The sequence below is a fragment of the Sturnira hondurensis genome, unplaced genomic scaffold (assembly GCF_014824575.4).
Source record: "Sturnira hondurensis isolate 20B ecotype Veracruz unplaced genomic scaffold, ASM1482457v3 Scaffold0006496, whole genome shotgun sequence".
Taxonomy (NCBI): domain Eukaryota; kingdom Metazoa; phylum Chordata; class Mammalia; order Chiroptera; family Phyllostomidae; genus Sturnira; species Sturnira hondurensis.
Window position 1 is genome coordinate 11,457,780 of NW_028079127.1, and position 17,026 is coordinate 11,474,805.

Below are 17,026 nucleotides of genomic sequence, written 5' to 3' on the forward strand. Positions count from 1 at the left end.
GACTCTCTGACACACCCACATGCACAGGAGCTGGGTTCGACACATTCGGGAGCATCCAGTCCCTATTGCGCGCATCTGGAACTGGCGATGCATCAGTTGTATGGGGAGAAAGAGAAACAAACTCACAATGACTGTCTTTTCAGGGACAATAATGATTTTAAAACCAAAACACTACATCAGAAAATACTAGTTTATTAAAGCTCAGATAAATAAAAATACCTTCCATTTAGCCAGCCTTTTTATAGTTTTAAAACACTTTCATATTTATGATTTCGTGTACAACTGACTAGCAAATGACAATGCAAATACATTTGATAGATCTCAACTCTTCCCTAAGCACAGATAGTATTGAAGAATAACAACAGCTGCATTTTGTGTGCAAATCCACACCTCAATTCTATGAGATATGTACCATCGCCCTTGTTTTATTTATACCGGGACTCTGAAAGGATAAACAAATTGCTCAAGGCCACAAAGCTAGTAAGTTCTGGAGCTAGAATTACACTTCTTTTGATTATTAAATGATACTAAGTTTACCTTTTTGTCCTGTTGCTTAGAAGTAGGCCTGGTCCAATGTGGCCTTCAGAGAAAAGCCAAGTGAAACTTTAGACCAGACAAAGTTCTGGAGGTTTTACTCTAAAATAAAATTCCTGTTGAAATATTTTCCACTGTCCTGCCTTCCCTGTTCCCTGTAGCTGCTGGATACATTTCCAAACATCTTTTTCAAACCCATCAAGATCTTCCCAACAAAATTAATTTGTTTTTAAAATTATGACCTACCCTTCTAAATCTGATTTTTGTGTGTTTGAGACAGGTGGTCAGGAATTCAGACAGAACAGTAGGGACCCTGATCATCTAAAAAGTCAGCACAAACACAAAGTCTTCAGTTGTTGCCTTTCTGATGGGACACAGGAGACATCACACACTCGGCACCTGAATATGCGCAGATTAGCTCTGAAGTGTATGCAAGGAGACCAGGACGGCTGTTCCCCCGAGAACAGGGACTGGGGGACACAGAGACTGGGGTGGAAGGGACATTTACTCTTCACTGTATACTCTCGGTATGGTTTGAATGGCTTTACCATACACATGTGTTTGCAACTTAAAAATAATAATTAAAAGAAATCGCAAGGTGTACTTCTTAGTCTGGGTTCAGTTAAAGAATTTTGGGGTGTCTTCAATGTCCAACCCCTGGGCTTCCTGGAAGACTCAACCACCGACACTTGATAGACAAAGGCATGGAGGAATATGAAGTAACAACGAGGAACATTATTTTGTGTGAGTTCACTTGAACAAAGAGCTTTTCTGCAAAATCTCTAGAGACCCCGTGGCTGTGAATGGCAAATTGGCTTTGACTCAAACCCTTTTATAGCAAGCAATCAACTAAATCCAAAGGTATGCCATATAAAATGTTGATGTATTTTGCTGTACTCAGAACATAATGAGCCAGCCACTTCAAGGAAACAAAATAGGACAGTGATGAATTTTTTTTCTTAATGAGCTTTGGGATAATTATCATCATGTTGGTAACTGTTACTGGAACAGCAGATGTAAGTAGACTTAATTTTTTGGAACTATTACAACAATCTCACTTGGCTTTCATTGCATGAAAATTTGAATCCCTAAAATACGTTTTGGTAAAGGCCAGGGACTTACATGTTTTAAATATATAGCCCCAAGGAGGGTCCTTATCCCTAAAGGAAATGTTACTATAAAATCTGTGAACTTGTTTTCCTTCTCTGGTACCCAGACTGTTAATGTGTTGAGGCAAACTGTAATGGAATCACAGAAAAACTTTCTGGAATTATGAAGTTGGACTCACATTCAGCCCAACAGTAGATGATTAATATCAAATATCAAAATAAATTTAAGTTTCTAAATTGCTGTTATTATTTACTCCACAGCATTTTGTATTTGGGAAAGACCTGAACATTTTAGTTTATGTTATGATGCAAACTGGCTGTGTGACCTTGGGGCAGTCAACCCCTCTGTACCAGTTTTCTCCTCTGAAGAACAAAGATAATAATGTCTTCTTTACCTATTTCACAGGGATGTGGGAATTCATTGAAACCATGTACACATAAGCACTGCAAACTGAAGATAGTCTCAAATTCATTCTCAATATACTCTGCTGTGCATAGCAACCACTGTCCAACCTATAATTGATTAATCTGCGGTCCTCAGCCACACACCTGCGGAGGTGCATAATTGTGGTGGGGGTTGGGGAAGGGAGGGGAAAAAAATCCCGTGCACTAAGAATAGAATGAAAATGGTGCCCCCTGCAGGTGCTCAGAATAGGAAACAGCAATTAATAGTGATTTGAAGCTTGCTCTAAGTTTGGAAGGGAAAGCTTGAATTTCTCTGTTTTACCTTTGTTTAGGCTTCTAAAGCAATGATACCCTAAGAGCATAATCTGAGAGCTTGAGCTAAAGAAGGCAACTTATAAGAAATCATTTTTTATTTCTGTGGGAAATAGGTCTCAAAATGGTCTCTACTCATCTACTCAAAATGTGGTCTGCAGGCCAGCAGCATATTCCTGGGTATCTCCAACCTACTGAATCTAAAACTGTGGGGCTAGAACCCAGGTGTCTGGCCCATCTTTGAAAGACAGACAGAAGGGCTTCTGGTCAAGAGGTAGGCATGGGTAGACATGCTTCACCTCCTCAAACGACCACAAGAATGACTACAACCACACCTCAAGACAAATAACACCCAGAACTGTCAGAAAATTGAACTGTATGGAAGTCTGACAACCAAGGATTTAAAAAAGCCACATTCATCCAGATGGGGAGAAGACGCTGAGTCAGGGTGGAGCAGAGAGGCAATGGCTGTGGCAGAAAAGGCAGTCCCACATTCCCATGTGGTGGATAAAAATTAGGAGGGATACTTTGGGAGTGAGCAATCCCAGCCCCAGGCCAGACCACACAGCCCAGGGTTCCAGTTTTGGGAGATAAATCCCCAAAACTTCTGGCTTTAAAAACCAGTGGGAGTTGGGGTGGTGGAAGAAACCGCTAGTTTTGCAAAAGACTCTGCTTAAAGGGCCTATATGGACTTAAAACATACGCAAACCCGCCCATGCTGGGATTCACCACCAGGGCAACAGCTGGAAGAGCATCAGCCACATATGGGAAGTGGGGGAAGTGACTGGAAATGTGGTGAGTGCCGGGTAAACCTCCAGAAGCCAGGCAGCAGCATTACCCCCTCTCCAAACCCTCCCCCAAGCCAAACCACAAAGTGGTGAAGCAGGTTGCTCAGCCCTGGCCAATACCTATGGCTCCGCCCCATACGACTTAACAGGTGCACTAAGAGAGTCAAAGCAGCTCTGCCCAACACACAGAAACAAATACAGGAGGCTGTGAAATTGAGAAGATGAGGAGATATGGCCGAAATGAAAGAACAGAACCAAACCCCAGAAAAAGAACTAAACAAAATGGAGGTAGCCAACCTATCAGATGCAGAATTCAAAACACTGGCGATCAGGATGCTCAGAGAACTCATAGAGTATGGTAAAAGCGTAACGGAAGAAATGAAGACTACATTAAGTAAAATAAAGAAAAATCCACAGGAAACCAACAGTGAAGAGAAGGAAGTTGGGGTTCAGATCAATGATTTGGAACATAAGGAAGAAATAAGCATTAAACCAGAACAGAAAGAGGAAACAAGAATTCAAAAAAACAAGGATCATATAAAAAGTCTCTGGGACATCTCCAAATGTGCCAATATCTGAATAATAGGGCTGTCAGAAGGAGAGGAGGAAGAGCAAGAAGCTGAAAACTTATTTGAAAAAATAATAAAAGAAAACTTCCCTAATTTTGACAAAGGAAATAGACATACAAGTCCAAGAAGCACAGAGAGTCCCAAACAAGCTGGACCCAAAGAGGATCAGACCAAGTCAAATAATAATAAAATGCCAAAGGTTAAAGATAAAGAGAGAATCTTAAAAGCAGCAAGAGAAAAACAGAGAGTTACTGACAAAGGAGTTCCCATAAGACTGTCAGCTGATTTCTCAAAAGAAACTTTGCTGGCAAGAAGAGACTGGCAATAAGTATTCAAGGTGATAAAAAGCAAAGACCTACAACCTAGATTACTCTATCCAGCAAAGCTATCATTTAGAAAGGAAGGGCAGATAAAGTGCTTCCCAGACTAGGTAAAGCTAAAGGAGTTCATCACCACCAAGCCATTGTTACATGAAATGTTAAAGGGAATTATTTAAGAAAAAAAGAAGGTCAAAACTATGAATAATAAGATGACAACAAATTCACAACTATCAACAACTGAATCTAAAACCAAAACAAAACAAACAAGCAAAAAATAAATAAGCACACAACCAGAACAAGAAAAGAATCATAGATATGGAGATTATTTGGAGGGTTATCAGCTGAGAAGGAGGAGAATGAGAGAAAAGGTACAGGTAATAAGAAGGCTAACAGGTAGGTACATAATAGACTGGGGGAGGTTAAGAATAGGATAGGAAATGGAAAAGCCAAAGAACTTGCATGCATGACCCATGAACATGAAACTAAGGGGAGGAGGAATGCTGGAGGGAAGGGGGTGTGTACTGGGCAGAGACAGGGGCAAAGGGGGAAAAATTGGGACAACTGTAATAGCATAATCAATAAAATATACTTTAAAAAAAGACAGACGGAAGCAATCACTCCTCCAGCTTGCAGCACAGCAGTGAACCAGGTTTAATGATGTGTTTTAGAAGAACAGTGGAGCTGCAGGAAAGCCTAGTCATTAACAAGCAGAATCTGAAGGAACTCCTCTGGGGAATACTCTCAAAACACGCATCTGGGAAATAAATCTGTTCTTCGGAGCAAAGCTTAATTTCCATTAAATTGGTCAATTTACACCATGGGGCCATAATATATTTCTAAAGCTGTTTTGATCGACAGCCCAGGAGAACAATTGCTGGCCCCTGCTCACGATTTTCTCTCCAAGGGGAATGCTGACAAGCCTGGTTTCCTGAGCCCTCCTGGAGGCCTGACCCCCATCTCTCCCAGCCTTCATGCCATCACCTTACCTGCATCTCCCCTATTGGGAGGAACAATTCTTAGGCCTCAAAATGAATCTGAATTTGCTAAATGCAATTTGTAGTTCAGTTAGTGTACAGCTTTGTACATCCTTGATTGCCCAAGTTTTTTTTTCCCTTCATTCTGGAGCTCAGACTAACAGACCCAGAGGCCTAAGAGGGCACCTCTGCATTTTTGTGGAACGTAGGCTGATCTGCTTCCTGCCCGATGTGTGATACATATACCTGCATGGAGCCTTCTAGAACCTCAGTGGCAGAAAATGTGTTCTGCGGACATTTCTAAAACTCATTGATTCAAACAGTACAGCCATTTCTGACATTGTTTTTTTTCTTAGTTGGTTTGAACATTAAACAAATAGATTCAAAAGTCTGCATTCGTTTTTCACTTCTGCATTTTGAGTTAGAATGAAGTAAAGTCAATAAGATATTTCTAGTGTTGGGGGAAGGTTTTGTGTTATCTACCACAATAATAGTTCTCATTTTTGTTAGGATAACCCTTACGTTACCCAGCACACTTGTAGAATAGAGCATTATCTTTAAAGAAAAATTATGGCCAGGAGAAAGCCTAAAATCCGGAGTACAATCATTTCTTTCCTGTTTTTTTAAATGCAATCACTTTCAAAAAATAAAAATTCAGCGAATGACATGACACCCATTTATACTGAGTAAATATTTCCTTTTTTTAGTATTCAGACTGAATATAAATGGTAGAAATATTTCAACCCCTCAAAGTCATCATTATGAGTTAAACTATTGCACTGTTTTGGATGCGGGGGCGATTAACAGAGTTCGGGCCACAGCACGTCAGACAGAGGGGTCCGCCGCGGACGGCTGCTGTGTGACGCTGCGCAGCAGCGGGAAGATCGCTCTGCTGGAGCTGCCAGCAGGAAAGGGAGGAACCCCACCACCAGGTAAATTATTCAGTGCGAGGGTGACTAGCAGACAGTCTGATGCAAGCATGAGCTGTACAGGACTTTGGTACCTCTGTTTATGCCTCCCTGTGAGAAACCAGAAACAATAAATACCTTCTAGACTTTATTTCAAATCAGATTTGTTATTGCATCAAAGCAATCCCAGATTACATCAGGTGAGGTGTCGCAGACCACCCTGAACTCTGCTGAGCGAGAAGCTCTGTCCTCAGCTCAGAACCAGGGGAGACAACCTCACCACCATGGGTTAGGTCAGCCTCACAAAACGCAACCTGGGGTGTGCACTCTGGCAGGCACGGAGCCTGGTTCTCACCCAGGACACATCAAGGTTCCACCACATTTCCATCATTACTTCACCTCCATTAAAACTTTGAGTCCCAGTTTAAGGATTTCCACTAAGAGGTGGCTGATTATTTTTAATTGACTAAAAGAATTACACAGACCCCTTTGTTTCAGGACAGCTCAAGGCAAGCCAGAAGGACTCACTTCCCCCAGTGGGCAGATCTTATCCCCAGGCCTAAGGTTAACAGCCACCTGTGTTGTCATACACAGAATGAATACTTACTGAAGTCCTCACAACCTCCCTGTGTCACTTCAAAGAGCCATGACAACCACCCCCTCCCAGGGCTACCCAGCCTGCGCTTACGGGTCCCCTCACAACCCAGGGCATTCTCAGCATGGCCAGCCTGGCCAGCCTGGCCTCATACAGCTGCAGCTGCAGCTGCCAACAGCTTTCTGTTCTCGTGGCTGCCAAGATTCTGTCTACAGCTGTGACCAATCAGTCATTCGGCAAAATGTGATGAACCATGACCATGTGCTAGGCAGAGGTCCAGATGCCCCTGGGGTCACCCACTACTTTAGGGCATGGAAGGCCTTCTTGATACTTTCTCTGTCCTGCAGGCTTTGGGGTCCAAGAGAACTGGGTTGTACCCGGGCTCCATCACTTACAAGCTGCATGATCACAGATAATTCTCTTACCCTCTTGCACCTCCCTTCCTCTGGGTGTAAAGAATGTAATACAAATGTAAAGCCATATAAAATGATGCCATATATAGAGAATATATGATGCCATATAGAGAATTTATTTCAGTGCCTAAAACACAGTGTGAAAACTAGGGTTTGCCAACTGCAGCACTGTGAGCTTTCAGGAGGATGGTCCTGTGTTGTGGGGGTTGTCTGTACTCTATAAGGGGTGGAGCAGGGTCCCCCCCTGGCCTTTTACACATTAGGTGGCAGCACCCCCACCTGTGACACTCAAAAGTGTTTGCAGACATTACCCAATGACCCCTGGGGAACAGAAGTTTTCCTAGTTGAGAACCACTGTGTAAAAACTAGAATAATGGTATCTGCTGTTACCATCCTCAAGAAAAGCATATGGAATCCAGAAAAGGCAAGGCGATGAGCTCACCTTTACAATGATCTGTGAGGAGATGTGGGCAGACGACAGATAGAACTGGCCTTGGTGAGCAGCACGCAGTCCGACCACCAACCTGCAGTATCTAATTCAGAAATACAAGACCAATGGCAACACATCAGGGAACAGAGACATAGCCTGTGTGATCAAATGCCACCCGCAGTTTATCAATGGTGAATTTACCCAGATGAGTTTACTCATTTAAAGATTGCATGTTTAAAGATTGGACTCCTCTGCTTTAAGTTGAGGGGCCCCTCAATGCTGTGTTGAGGGCCCATGAACACAGCCAGTACAGATGGGCTGAGCCCGGGGCCCCTCCTGTGGAAAGAGAGAGCATTTGATTTACTCGCTGTCAGTCTGGGTCCTCCTTCTGCCCGGTCCGAGGTATCTGAGCTGCGTGGCCTTCAGTGGATGGTCATCCCTCTGGGGATCCTGGGCTCAGCCCATCTGTACTGGCTGTGTTCCTGGGCCCTCAACACAGCGTCGCTCACAAACACATGCATAGTAGGAAGCCACCTTACAGTCCCCTGGTCCAGAGTCGCCCAAGCCCCACGTCGTAGGTCTCAGAGGAAGAGGACTCAGTAGGGTTCATTCAGCCACTCTGGACCCTGGACCCTTCCCACCCTAAACTGCTCTTGGCCACGTACCCTGTACCTTGCACACCCCCAAGTCATGACTTTAGTCAAAGGCCTAGCCCCTCACCTCCAACTGCTCCCAATGGCAATTTTCATCAGTTATTTCGATTGCTTCTTCATATGTACCACTGTTGAGACATTTTTAAGACCTGACCACTTCTTGAAAGTCAAAATAAAAACTACCCCTATCAGAGCAGCTTTTGCATTAATAACTGCATGATGAAATGTTATCAACTTCCTCTGTAACACTCTACAGATTCCCAAATCCCTAGAGAATGAGTTCTCCTCTGTATCCAAAGTAAATCAGTAATAGTAAGAATTGTTGTTGTTGTTATTACTGGCTACCATCTCCCCAATGCTCAGTGTGTCAGGAATTGGGCTAGCAGTTTATCTACATCATTTCATTTAGATCCCCAAACGACCCTATTAGAGTAGAATATGGTTATTGTCCCCATTGCACAGAAAAGGAAAATAATCTCAGAGAGGTTAAGTTGCATGCTCAAGGTCACCCAGCTAGTAAACAGCAGTATCACCAATTCACACTCAATTCTGTCCAACTCCAAGATCAGTGGTTTCAAACATGTTATACATCAGCGTCGCCTCAAGGGCTTGTGAAAATACAGACTGCCAGGCCTCACCGCCAAGGTGTTTGATTCAGTAGGTCTTTGGTGAGGCCTGAGAACTTGCTTTTCTAATAACCGTTCGGGTTATACTCTCTCTGATAGTCCTGGAACCACACTATGAGAACCGCAGATCTAAATTATTAATGCAAATTTACTTTCTTTTTTAATCCAAAAAGGCTATATAGCAGAGCTGCAGGGTCCAGGGCATCCTATTAGTGAGCAGCGCACAGGTTGGAGAACTGCAGTCAGCCCTCCCTCAGCCCTTGGATGGCAATGAGACGTAAACGCAGGGTGACTCCAGAGAATCATGGAGGCAACCAAGGCGAGCGGGTTCGGGCCGGGCAGGAGAGCAGGCATGGCAGGGATGAGGATGGAAGAAGAAAGATGTCTAAGGGTAAGGGAGGTATGCCAATAAGCTGAATCAGAGAAGGAAGGGAAGTGGCCGAGGGAGGCCCGGTTTGCAGGCTAGTAGGGCCTACAGGAGCAGAGAGGCCTCTGGAGGGCACTCCCTGGTCATATAAAGCACCGGCCACCCCAGCTAGACACAGTGACGCTGGTATCTCTGGTCAGGATTTGGTTTCTCCTTCTTTCTCATGGTATTTGCTGTGGTTTCACTGAAGTGTTGTCAGCCCAATGTGACTTTGGTGATGTAGTTGCCCAGAGCAAGTCAATTTTAAAACAGCAGAAATACCAAGAGACTGTAAAAGAACATAGAGTCTTTGAGCATATGTGGCCCATCTGAGATTCTCAAGCATGTTCAGTCCCCAGTTCCTGTGACACTGTGGAGGACAGTTTATTCCAGTCACTGATTTTTTAATAAACTATCCATAGCGAGGCCAGGAATGGGGGCCAGGAAAGTCCACAGAATAACCCTCCAGTGGAAGTGCTCATCCCGCAGGAGGTCAGGCCCAGAGCTTCTCACTCATAGGGCTGTGTGTTCCTACATACGGACTCTCTTACCTCCACAATGAGGAGAAAAGACATATTTTATTTGTACTTCTGCTTCTACAGCATTCACCTCCTCGCTGAAGCAATCTCTCTAGGTTCCTCGTGAATTCCCTCACATCTTCATGTATTTGCCCTCTCCTGGCCTGGCTGCGGGAGGCTGCTTGTTCCTAAGGACGGCCATACACAGCCTTCCCCAGACAAGGCAGAGCCGGATGCACCAGGAAGGCTTAGGGCTGTGTTAGTACCTGAGGTTCCTGCTTGAGCATCAGGCTGAGCGCCTGCCTGGTCCCAGCCATGGGGCCATCTTCCTCCCAGCCCCAATGAGACTGACTCAGGGTCAAAACACTGATGTCTCAACGGTATCCCAGCCAAATCAGTTGTTGAAAAGCAAGTCCCACTCCGCAGGGACTCTACAGAGGACTCTCTCTTTGGACCACCATACTGCTTTGGACAATCCCAATTGTGTGCGCTTTCTATTTGGGAGCCCATTAAGTGATCTTTCAGCATAGCTTTAGAAGAAAAAAAATAAACTGTAGGCACAGGATGGATCCAAAGCCTCAAATTTAATTCTATCAGCATTGTGCCAATTAAATGAAAAATTAAAAGGTCTAACCATAATCTATCCCAAAGATCCAAGGTTGTTAGCAAGTAGTAAATAATTATAAAAATAAAAATGAATTAAAAATAAAACTCTTTATAAGGAATTTTTGCAATTATTTTGATGCATTTTACCTACTTTATTTTTGTGGACAGCATATGTTCATAAATTAACATATTATTATTTAGTTTCTACAGTAAGATTCATTTCAAATAAGCAGAATAAATTGGGCAATAGGTTTTCTTCCCAAAACACTCACAAAGGAATTCAGAAAAGAAGTTCTTACTTCACAGGATTGAAAATCTTTTTGCTTCTATCTGCCTGGGATTACTCAACAGCAATTACTTGATGGGTGGCTTCCATCTGTGTAAAACAACATAAAGAAAAAAATTAATAAACTAATTTATTAATAAAATGTTCACTAGTAAATAATGTTCAAGTACATTAAAGGTCTTCCAAGGTATTAATCTAGGCACTGGCTGGAGGGGCAAGTCACTGAAAAGACATATAAGGCAACGGCTCGGACCTTAAAGCAGTATGCTATTGGTGAGAAAAGAAACAAATACCTGAAAAACTACACAGTGAAAACACAAGACCACAGAGTATTCCAGGGAAACAGTGAGTCCAGAATGGGCCAGTAGAAACATCAGTTGTGAAACACAGGAACCGCATAGCTCAAAGAAGGCACGCATTCACGTGTTCATGCATTCATTCATACATAGATACTTGTTGAGCACCTGCTATATGCACCAGGCATTGCTCAAGGCGTTAGAGATGAGAAGTTGACCAAATCAACAGAAATCTGTGCCCTTGCACAGCTTATGCTCTAGTAAGAAAAAGCAATGGTAATAAAAGAAGTATAGGAAATGGCACTCACTCAGTACTTCCTACAAACCCTCCTTGTCATTAGTGGACATCAGCAATGACCGGGTGAGACCTGCCCCGTCATCTGTGGCTGTGGTGTTCATTCACCTGGTGACAATGTTTCTGAAAAGCCACTGAGCAACCCACATCAAGAGATTAATAACGTTCATTCTTTCGATGTGTAAATTCCTCTGCTGGAATTTATCTTCATGCAAAAGTGGGTGTATACAGATGTTTACTGCAGTTTTATTAACAAGAAACACTGGAAATAAAACAAACAATAATACAGAAATTTTTAGAGTACCTCCATACAATAGAAATCTGTGTCATCTTTGTAAACAATAGTTTGATAGAGTCTTTACTATCATACTGTGTTATTTTTCCACTATATTAACAATAGGAGATCAATTTTAATAACAGAAAAATAAGGAAAAATAAGCTACCAAATAGTGGATCCTAAATGTGAATGAAATTTACCTTTTTCATATTTTTCTGTTATGTTTCAACATTTTTACAATAGAATTATTACTTCCAAAATCAGGAAAATGTGGGTATTTGTTTTTGTTTATTTGTATTTGCTTTCACTGTGCTCCGTTTGGTTTGGTTTGGTCTGGTCTGGTTTGGTTTGGTTTGGTCTGGTCTGGTTTGGTTTGGTTTGGTCTGGTCTGGTTTGGTTCAGTCTGGTTTGGTCTGGTTTGATCTGGTTCGGTCTGGTTTGGTTCAGTCTGGTTTGGTTCAGTCTGGTTTGGTCTGGTTTGATCTGGTTCGGTCTGGTTTGGTTCGGTCTGGTTTGGTTTGGTTTGGTTTGGTCTGGTCTGGTTTGGTTTGGTTCGGTCTGGTCTGGTTTGGTTCAGTCTGGTTTGGTCTGGTTTGGTCTGGTTCGGTCTGGTTTGGTTTGGTTTGGTCTGGTCTGGTCTGGTTTGGTGTGAAAGCTCCGTTTGGAGGAAGAGCAGCTGATGGGCCCAGCAGTCCAGCACCATTTGGAGAAGCTAAACTCAGATTAATGATCAGAATAAAATACGCAGACAATAGCTATTCCCCCTAAGGTGCAGGATCTGAGGTGATAATTTACTAGGTACTCATTGGCCAATCAAAAGTTGTCCTACCCAGCTCTATCATTTATTATCTTGGATGAATTATGTAACATTCTAAGCCTCAGTCTCCCCTCTCTGTTAAACTGGAAAAGAGGGGACATTGACTGGATAAATGGTTTGTTAACTTTTTTTAAAGTCAGGGGCCTCTTTGAGAATTTGGTGAAAACTTTGAATCTACTCCATATGAAAATGAACCAGCATCAAAAAGTGTAAAACAAATAAGACCATATTTAGTAAAAGAAGTACAAGATTTACTCACTGAAAACTACAAAACTGCAGTTTGATGTGGTATTTTGCCAGTTTGAGCCCAGGTTTAAGAAATTAGCAGCTTCTGTCCTGACTGGTGTGACTCAGTTGGTTGGGGTCACTCTGCAAAAGGCAAAGTCACTGGTTTGATTCGGTCAGGGCCCCAGTCAGGGCCCACACAAGAGGCAACTGATTGATGTTTCTCTCTTACAATGGTGTTTCTCTCCTTCTCTTTTTCCCTTCCTTCCCCTGTATCTGAAAATAAATAAGTAAAATCTTTTTAAAAAGAAAAGAAATTAGCAGCTTCTGCTCCCTCTGTCCTGGACCAGTCGTTCTTAGAGCCCAACCTCCATGCTGTGTGGAAGCGCAAGCTGCCCTACGGTGAGATAGTACGGGGAGGAGCCACAGCCCCCCAGCCCCTCTGAGCTCCGAGCTGATGGCAGCATGCACCAGACAGGCATGTAAATGAGCCTTCTTGCAAGTTGGATTCAGCAAATTGGAGCTGCCCCAGCTGATGACTCCTGAGCAGAGATGAACTATCAGAGCAAAGCCCTAACCAAGTAGCAGATTTGTGACCCAAATAAATGATTGTTAGCATTTTACGTTACTGAGTTTGGGGTAGTTTGTTACTCAGCAATGGACCACTGGAACACTTAAGAAATGTTGGCTGAATTAAATGGAACTAAATAAATAAAAGACTTACCTTAACCCCCAAACCTTTCAAGTAAAACATTTCTATTGGCTGTAGGCCCATTTGGGTTTTGACAAATTTTGCACTTCCCCAAACTTGGATATAAATGGTTATCTGGAAACGGTTCTTCTTTTGGCAAACAAAAGCTTCATCTGCCAGTGAGAAACCAAATCCTTTGTCTGTGACACCTTGGAAGCCGAAATCGGGTCTACGGAAGGAGGAATCAAGAAACCAGCTTCACAAATATTTTCTACACATTTTCTGTCTTGAATCATATTAATTGTATAAACATTCGAGAAAATACAGTGCAGAAAGTTCTTTTTGCTATATGTAATCAATTGGTTTTGTGCATTTTTGCTGAGAAAATGAATATGATATTTCAAAACACAGCCGGCCCCCTCGCAGCTTTTTCTTGTCTCACCAGGAAGGCGCACAATTCTCGCCAAACGCAGGCATTGTTTCCTCAGCCCGCCTGTTCCCGTTGTACTTTCCACACTCCTCAAGTAACTCAGCTCCACTGGACAGCAGGAAGACACAGGCCAAAAGTCGGGGAGTCACTGCACTTCTCAGACTTGTGAAATATTTATCTTCTTGCTTCTTTAAAAAAAAGAAGTCTCTCAATACCTGGCTTATTTCACTCAGCATAATGCTTTCCAGTTCCATCCATGTTGTTGCAAAGGGTAGGAGCTCCTTCTTTCTTTCTGCTGCATAGAATTCCATTGTGTATATGTACCATAGTTTTTTTGATCCATTCATTTCCTTTAACAGGAAGCTAAACAACAAAACAAACAAGCAAGCAAAATATAACCAAAGACACTGAAATAGAGAACAGGCTGACAGTGACCAGAAGGGAGGGAATTTCAGGGGAAATAAGGGAGAGATTTCGAGGAACATATATAAAGGATACATGGACAACAACTGAGAAGGGTGGAAATGGGAAGGAGGGGGGAACACGGGGGGTGGGATGGGATGGGAGTAACAGAGTACTGTACTTGAAAAATTACTAAATAAATTTTAAAAATAAAAATAAAATATAAAACCACAAAAAAATTTTAAAAGTCTCTGCATTTTATCAGCAATACCATACACAAATAGTTACTCACACGAATGAGTATCCCTCCTACTGCTGGTCATATGAATAAAGTAGGCAGGTCAGTAATACCAGGGATAGCCTTGCCCTGATCAGCCAGAGTCAGCCATAGTACTGACTGAGAATTTGTCTTCTCCAGATGGCAGTCAGTCCCTTCTCACTCGCCTGAGCAGCACGGCCAGCCTCCTGGGCTGCTGGTTTCTGCAGAAGGGGATGCAGCGGTGTCGGAGTGGCTGAAAGATCAGCCTCTTGCTTTACCTGTTCTAATCAAATCATTTTCAATAGGTTACATGTTTAATTAAATGCTGAATTAATTAAACATTTTTATATGTGTAAATACTTTTAAACATTAATGAAAATAAAACGTGCTAAATGTGAGACATTTTCAAGGAGACAAGAGAAGATAAAAGTTGAAAACTCCTTTGGTGAGTTTTTTCCCAACATGTAGGTATGGAGCCTGACTTTTAGTTTATTGAGGTTTCTAAATGTGGGTTTTCCCCCCTCGAAAGAAGCTCCTTCCCAGGAGCACAGGTGGAAGAGGGCCACAGGGCCTGCTCCGCTAGCTCCTCGCTCCTGCTACCGTGTGGATTTCGCATCTTGGGATCTCAGCTTGGAAGCCGGCCATCATAATGAACAACATGGAGTTTCTAAATTGTCCTCCAGTTCCAGAGACAGGAAATATCAATGGGTCTCTTGGGGAAGCCGTGTTTGCGTTCTTTGCAAGAGAAGCACCTTCACAGTGAATCAAGTCACTGGGTCATTGATTACCCTCAAGTGGCTGATCAGTCAAATGCCCCACACTCGCAGTGCTTGCCGGCAGCAACGAGAACATCCACTGAATGAAGAATTTGATAAAGACCACGTGTCTTGTGCCATCTGGGAACTTTATATTGACTCAGGTTTCTAGAGCTGATCTGCTAATTTGCTCCTCTAATGGCTAGACGGATTGAACTGTATAGATTTTACTATAGAGGGTAATAAGAACTGTCTTGCTTGAGAAAAAAAGGAAATATCTTTTTGCGATCTTCCATGTTTCACTGTCAAGAACTCTGAAGAAAGCAGGTAAGGTTGACGGCTCAGATGTGAGCGTTAGCCTGAAATTTAAAAGCAGCTGTGACAGAAACTGAGTCAACCAACAACAATTGTGCTGAAGACTAATCTGAACCTTGAACTCCAATCTCTGGTTAAAGAAATCTGTTTACCTAAAAATAGCAATTCTGTTTTTGATATCAAAAGTCAATTAAACTGGCTTTTTAAAAAACTCTCTGTAGCACAGGTTTGAAATATCACTCAGGGAAAAAAGAGATCTGATAAGTTTTCAGTCCCCTAATGTGAATTAGGTAGTCGAGGAAAACAATATTTTTGCAACAGTTTATTATTTTTTTCTTGTAGCCATTTTCAGGGACCTTAATGACTTCATTGTCTTTAAGGCTCATAACGTGGCTTTACTATTGCCAGCTCTCTCTCAATTTCTGCAGAAATACATTCAGGTGAGCAGACTAACTGACTGGCTTTTTTTTTTTTTGGTAACAATTTAGACATAAAAATCTAAGAAGACACAAATGACTTTCTTTCTTAGTAATGAAATCAAGAGGACCTGAGTTCTAATCCAGATGAATATTGCCTCCATTCATGCTTAAGAAAAGTGCATCATGGCTTCAAAATGCACCTTCCTCTGCACCTTTGAGTTGATGTGATTTGTGTTCTCCTTTTTTCTAGAGCAGCCCAGCATCGATGGGCTGGTCCATAAACTTCAGGAAATAAGCTATTCAAGTGAGAAGAGAGATAACAGGTACCTCAAAAGCTTGATTAACTCAGATGCACAGAGACCAGGAAGCATGAATGGGGTCAAGTAAAATACTGTGCATGTGGGTGACAGTTTCGTACCTCGGTCCTTATGTTTGAGGCAGAGTGTGGGACCCTCCCCTAAAGATCATGTGAAGGCTAAGACTCAAAACCAAGACCTATGGGCTCTTCCTCTCTTTTTCTAAGTGCACACAGTGGCATAGTATCTCAATGATACTATTAGCAATTCGCTTTTTTCTGCCTCCTGTTAAACACACCAACTCCCAAGTCTGTTTACGCACTGAGACTTTGTTTTAAGGAAAAGATTTCCTTCCAGTTCATCTTACATAAAAGTCCTAGACATAGGTTTGCTCTTAAAGAAGTTACATTTGAATTTGGAGAATACCATTAAGACCTTCAAGGCTGTAGGCCGATTTGGTACTGTACTTATTACTTGAAAATTTTATTCTCTAACCACTAACATTTCTTAGTGTTTCAGGAAGGTACTTATAATCAACAAAAATCCTAGAAGAGTTAGACGGGTAAATTATATGCTAATGAAGAAAAGTCTTAAAGAATGTCCACATTGGCCTCTTGAAATTATAATGTCATAAGAATAGAATGAAACTTTTACACTTTAAGGATATTTTGTATGGTTTGAACCAGTCTCTGAACACAAAGGCACCACTGGCTGTGATTACTGCAAGGCACAAAGTGAACTTGACAATGCTGACTGGCAGCATGAAGGCTGAGGGAGAAAGGTGTCACCAGCTAAAAATTCACGTGACCCCCAAAATGTACTTTCCAGATTTTTAAATTAACTGTAGGGTTAAATATTGGTAATTGGAGAAATCTCCGTTTTTCCAGATTTTAGCTTTAACTGAGCATGTGATCTGAGAAAGACTCCCTCCCCTTCCATTGTTGAGTGGGTAAATTATAACAAGTCAGAATTACAAGTCTAGATTCCTGACAGCCAGACACCCATGCCCAGCCATTCATCAAGTAGAATGCAAAACATGAGGAGGAAGCCATGCTTCTCATTGGCCCATCCCATTTGATCAGGGGTGGCCACAAAGC

The 17,026-nt window shown here is 42.3% G+C and overlaps 1 protein-coding gene and 1 non-coding gene across 2 annotated transcripts in view; both read right to left on the reverse strand.

Moving 5' to 3' along the window:
* The window catches only part of MYRFL (myelin regulatory factor like), a 79,812-nt gene that overhangs the window by 44,553 nt on the left and 18,233 nt on the right, over positions 1-17,026 (reverse strand). The window contains 5 exon segments of the mRNA XM_037049917.1: positions 7,370-7,451; positions 9,188-9,295; positions 10,457-10,542; positions 13,087-13,282; positions 14,280-14,365. Of these exon segments, the coding sequence (XP_036905812.1) occupies positions 7,370-7,451; positions 9,188-9,295; positions 10,457-10,542; positions 13,087-13,282; positions 14,280-14,365 (558 nt within the window).
* On the reverse strand, positions 15,549-15,678 carry LOC118989695 (small nucleolar RNA SNORA33). The gene has a single exon (XR_005067068.1). It is a non-coding gene; the product is annotated as a small nucleolar RNA SNORA33 (small nucleolar RNA).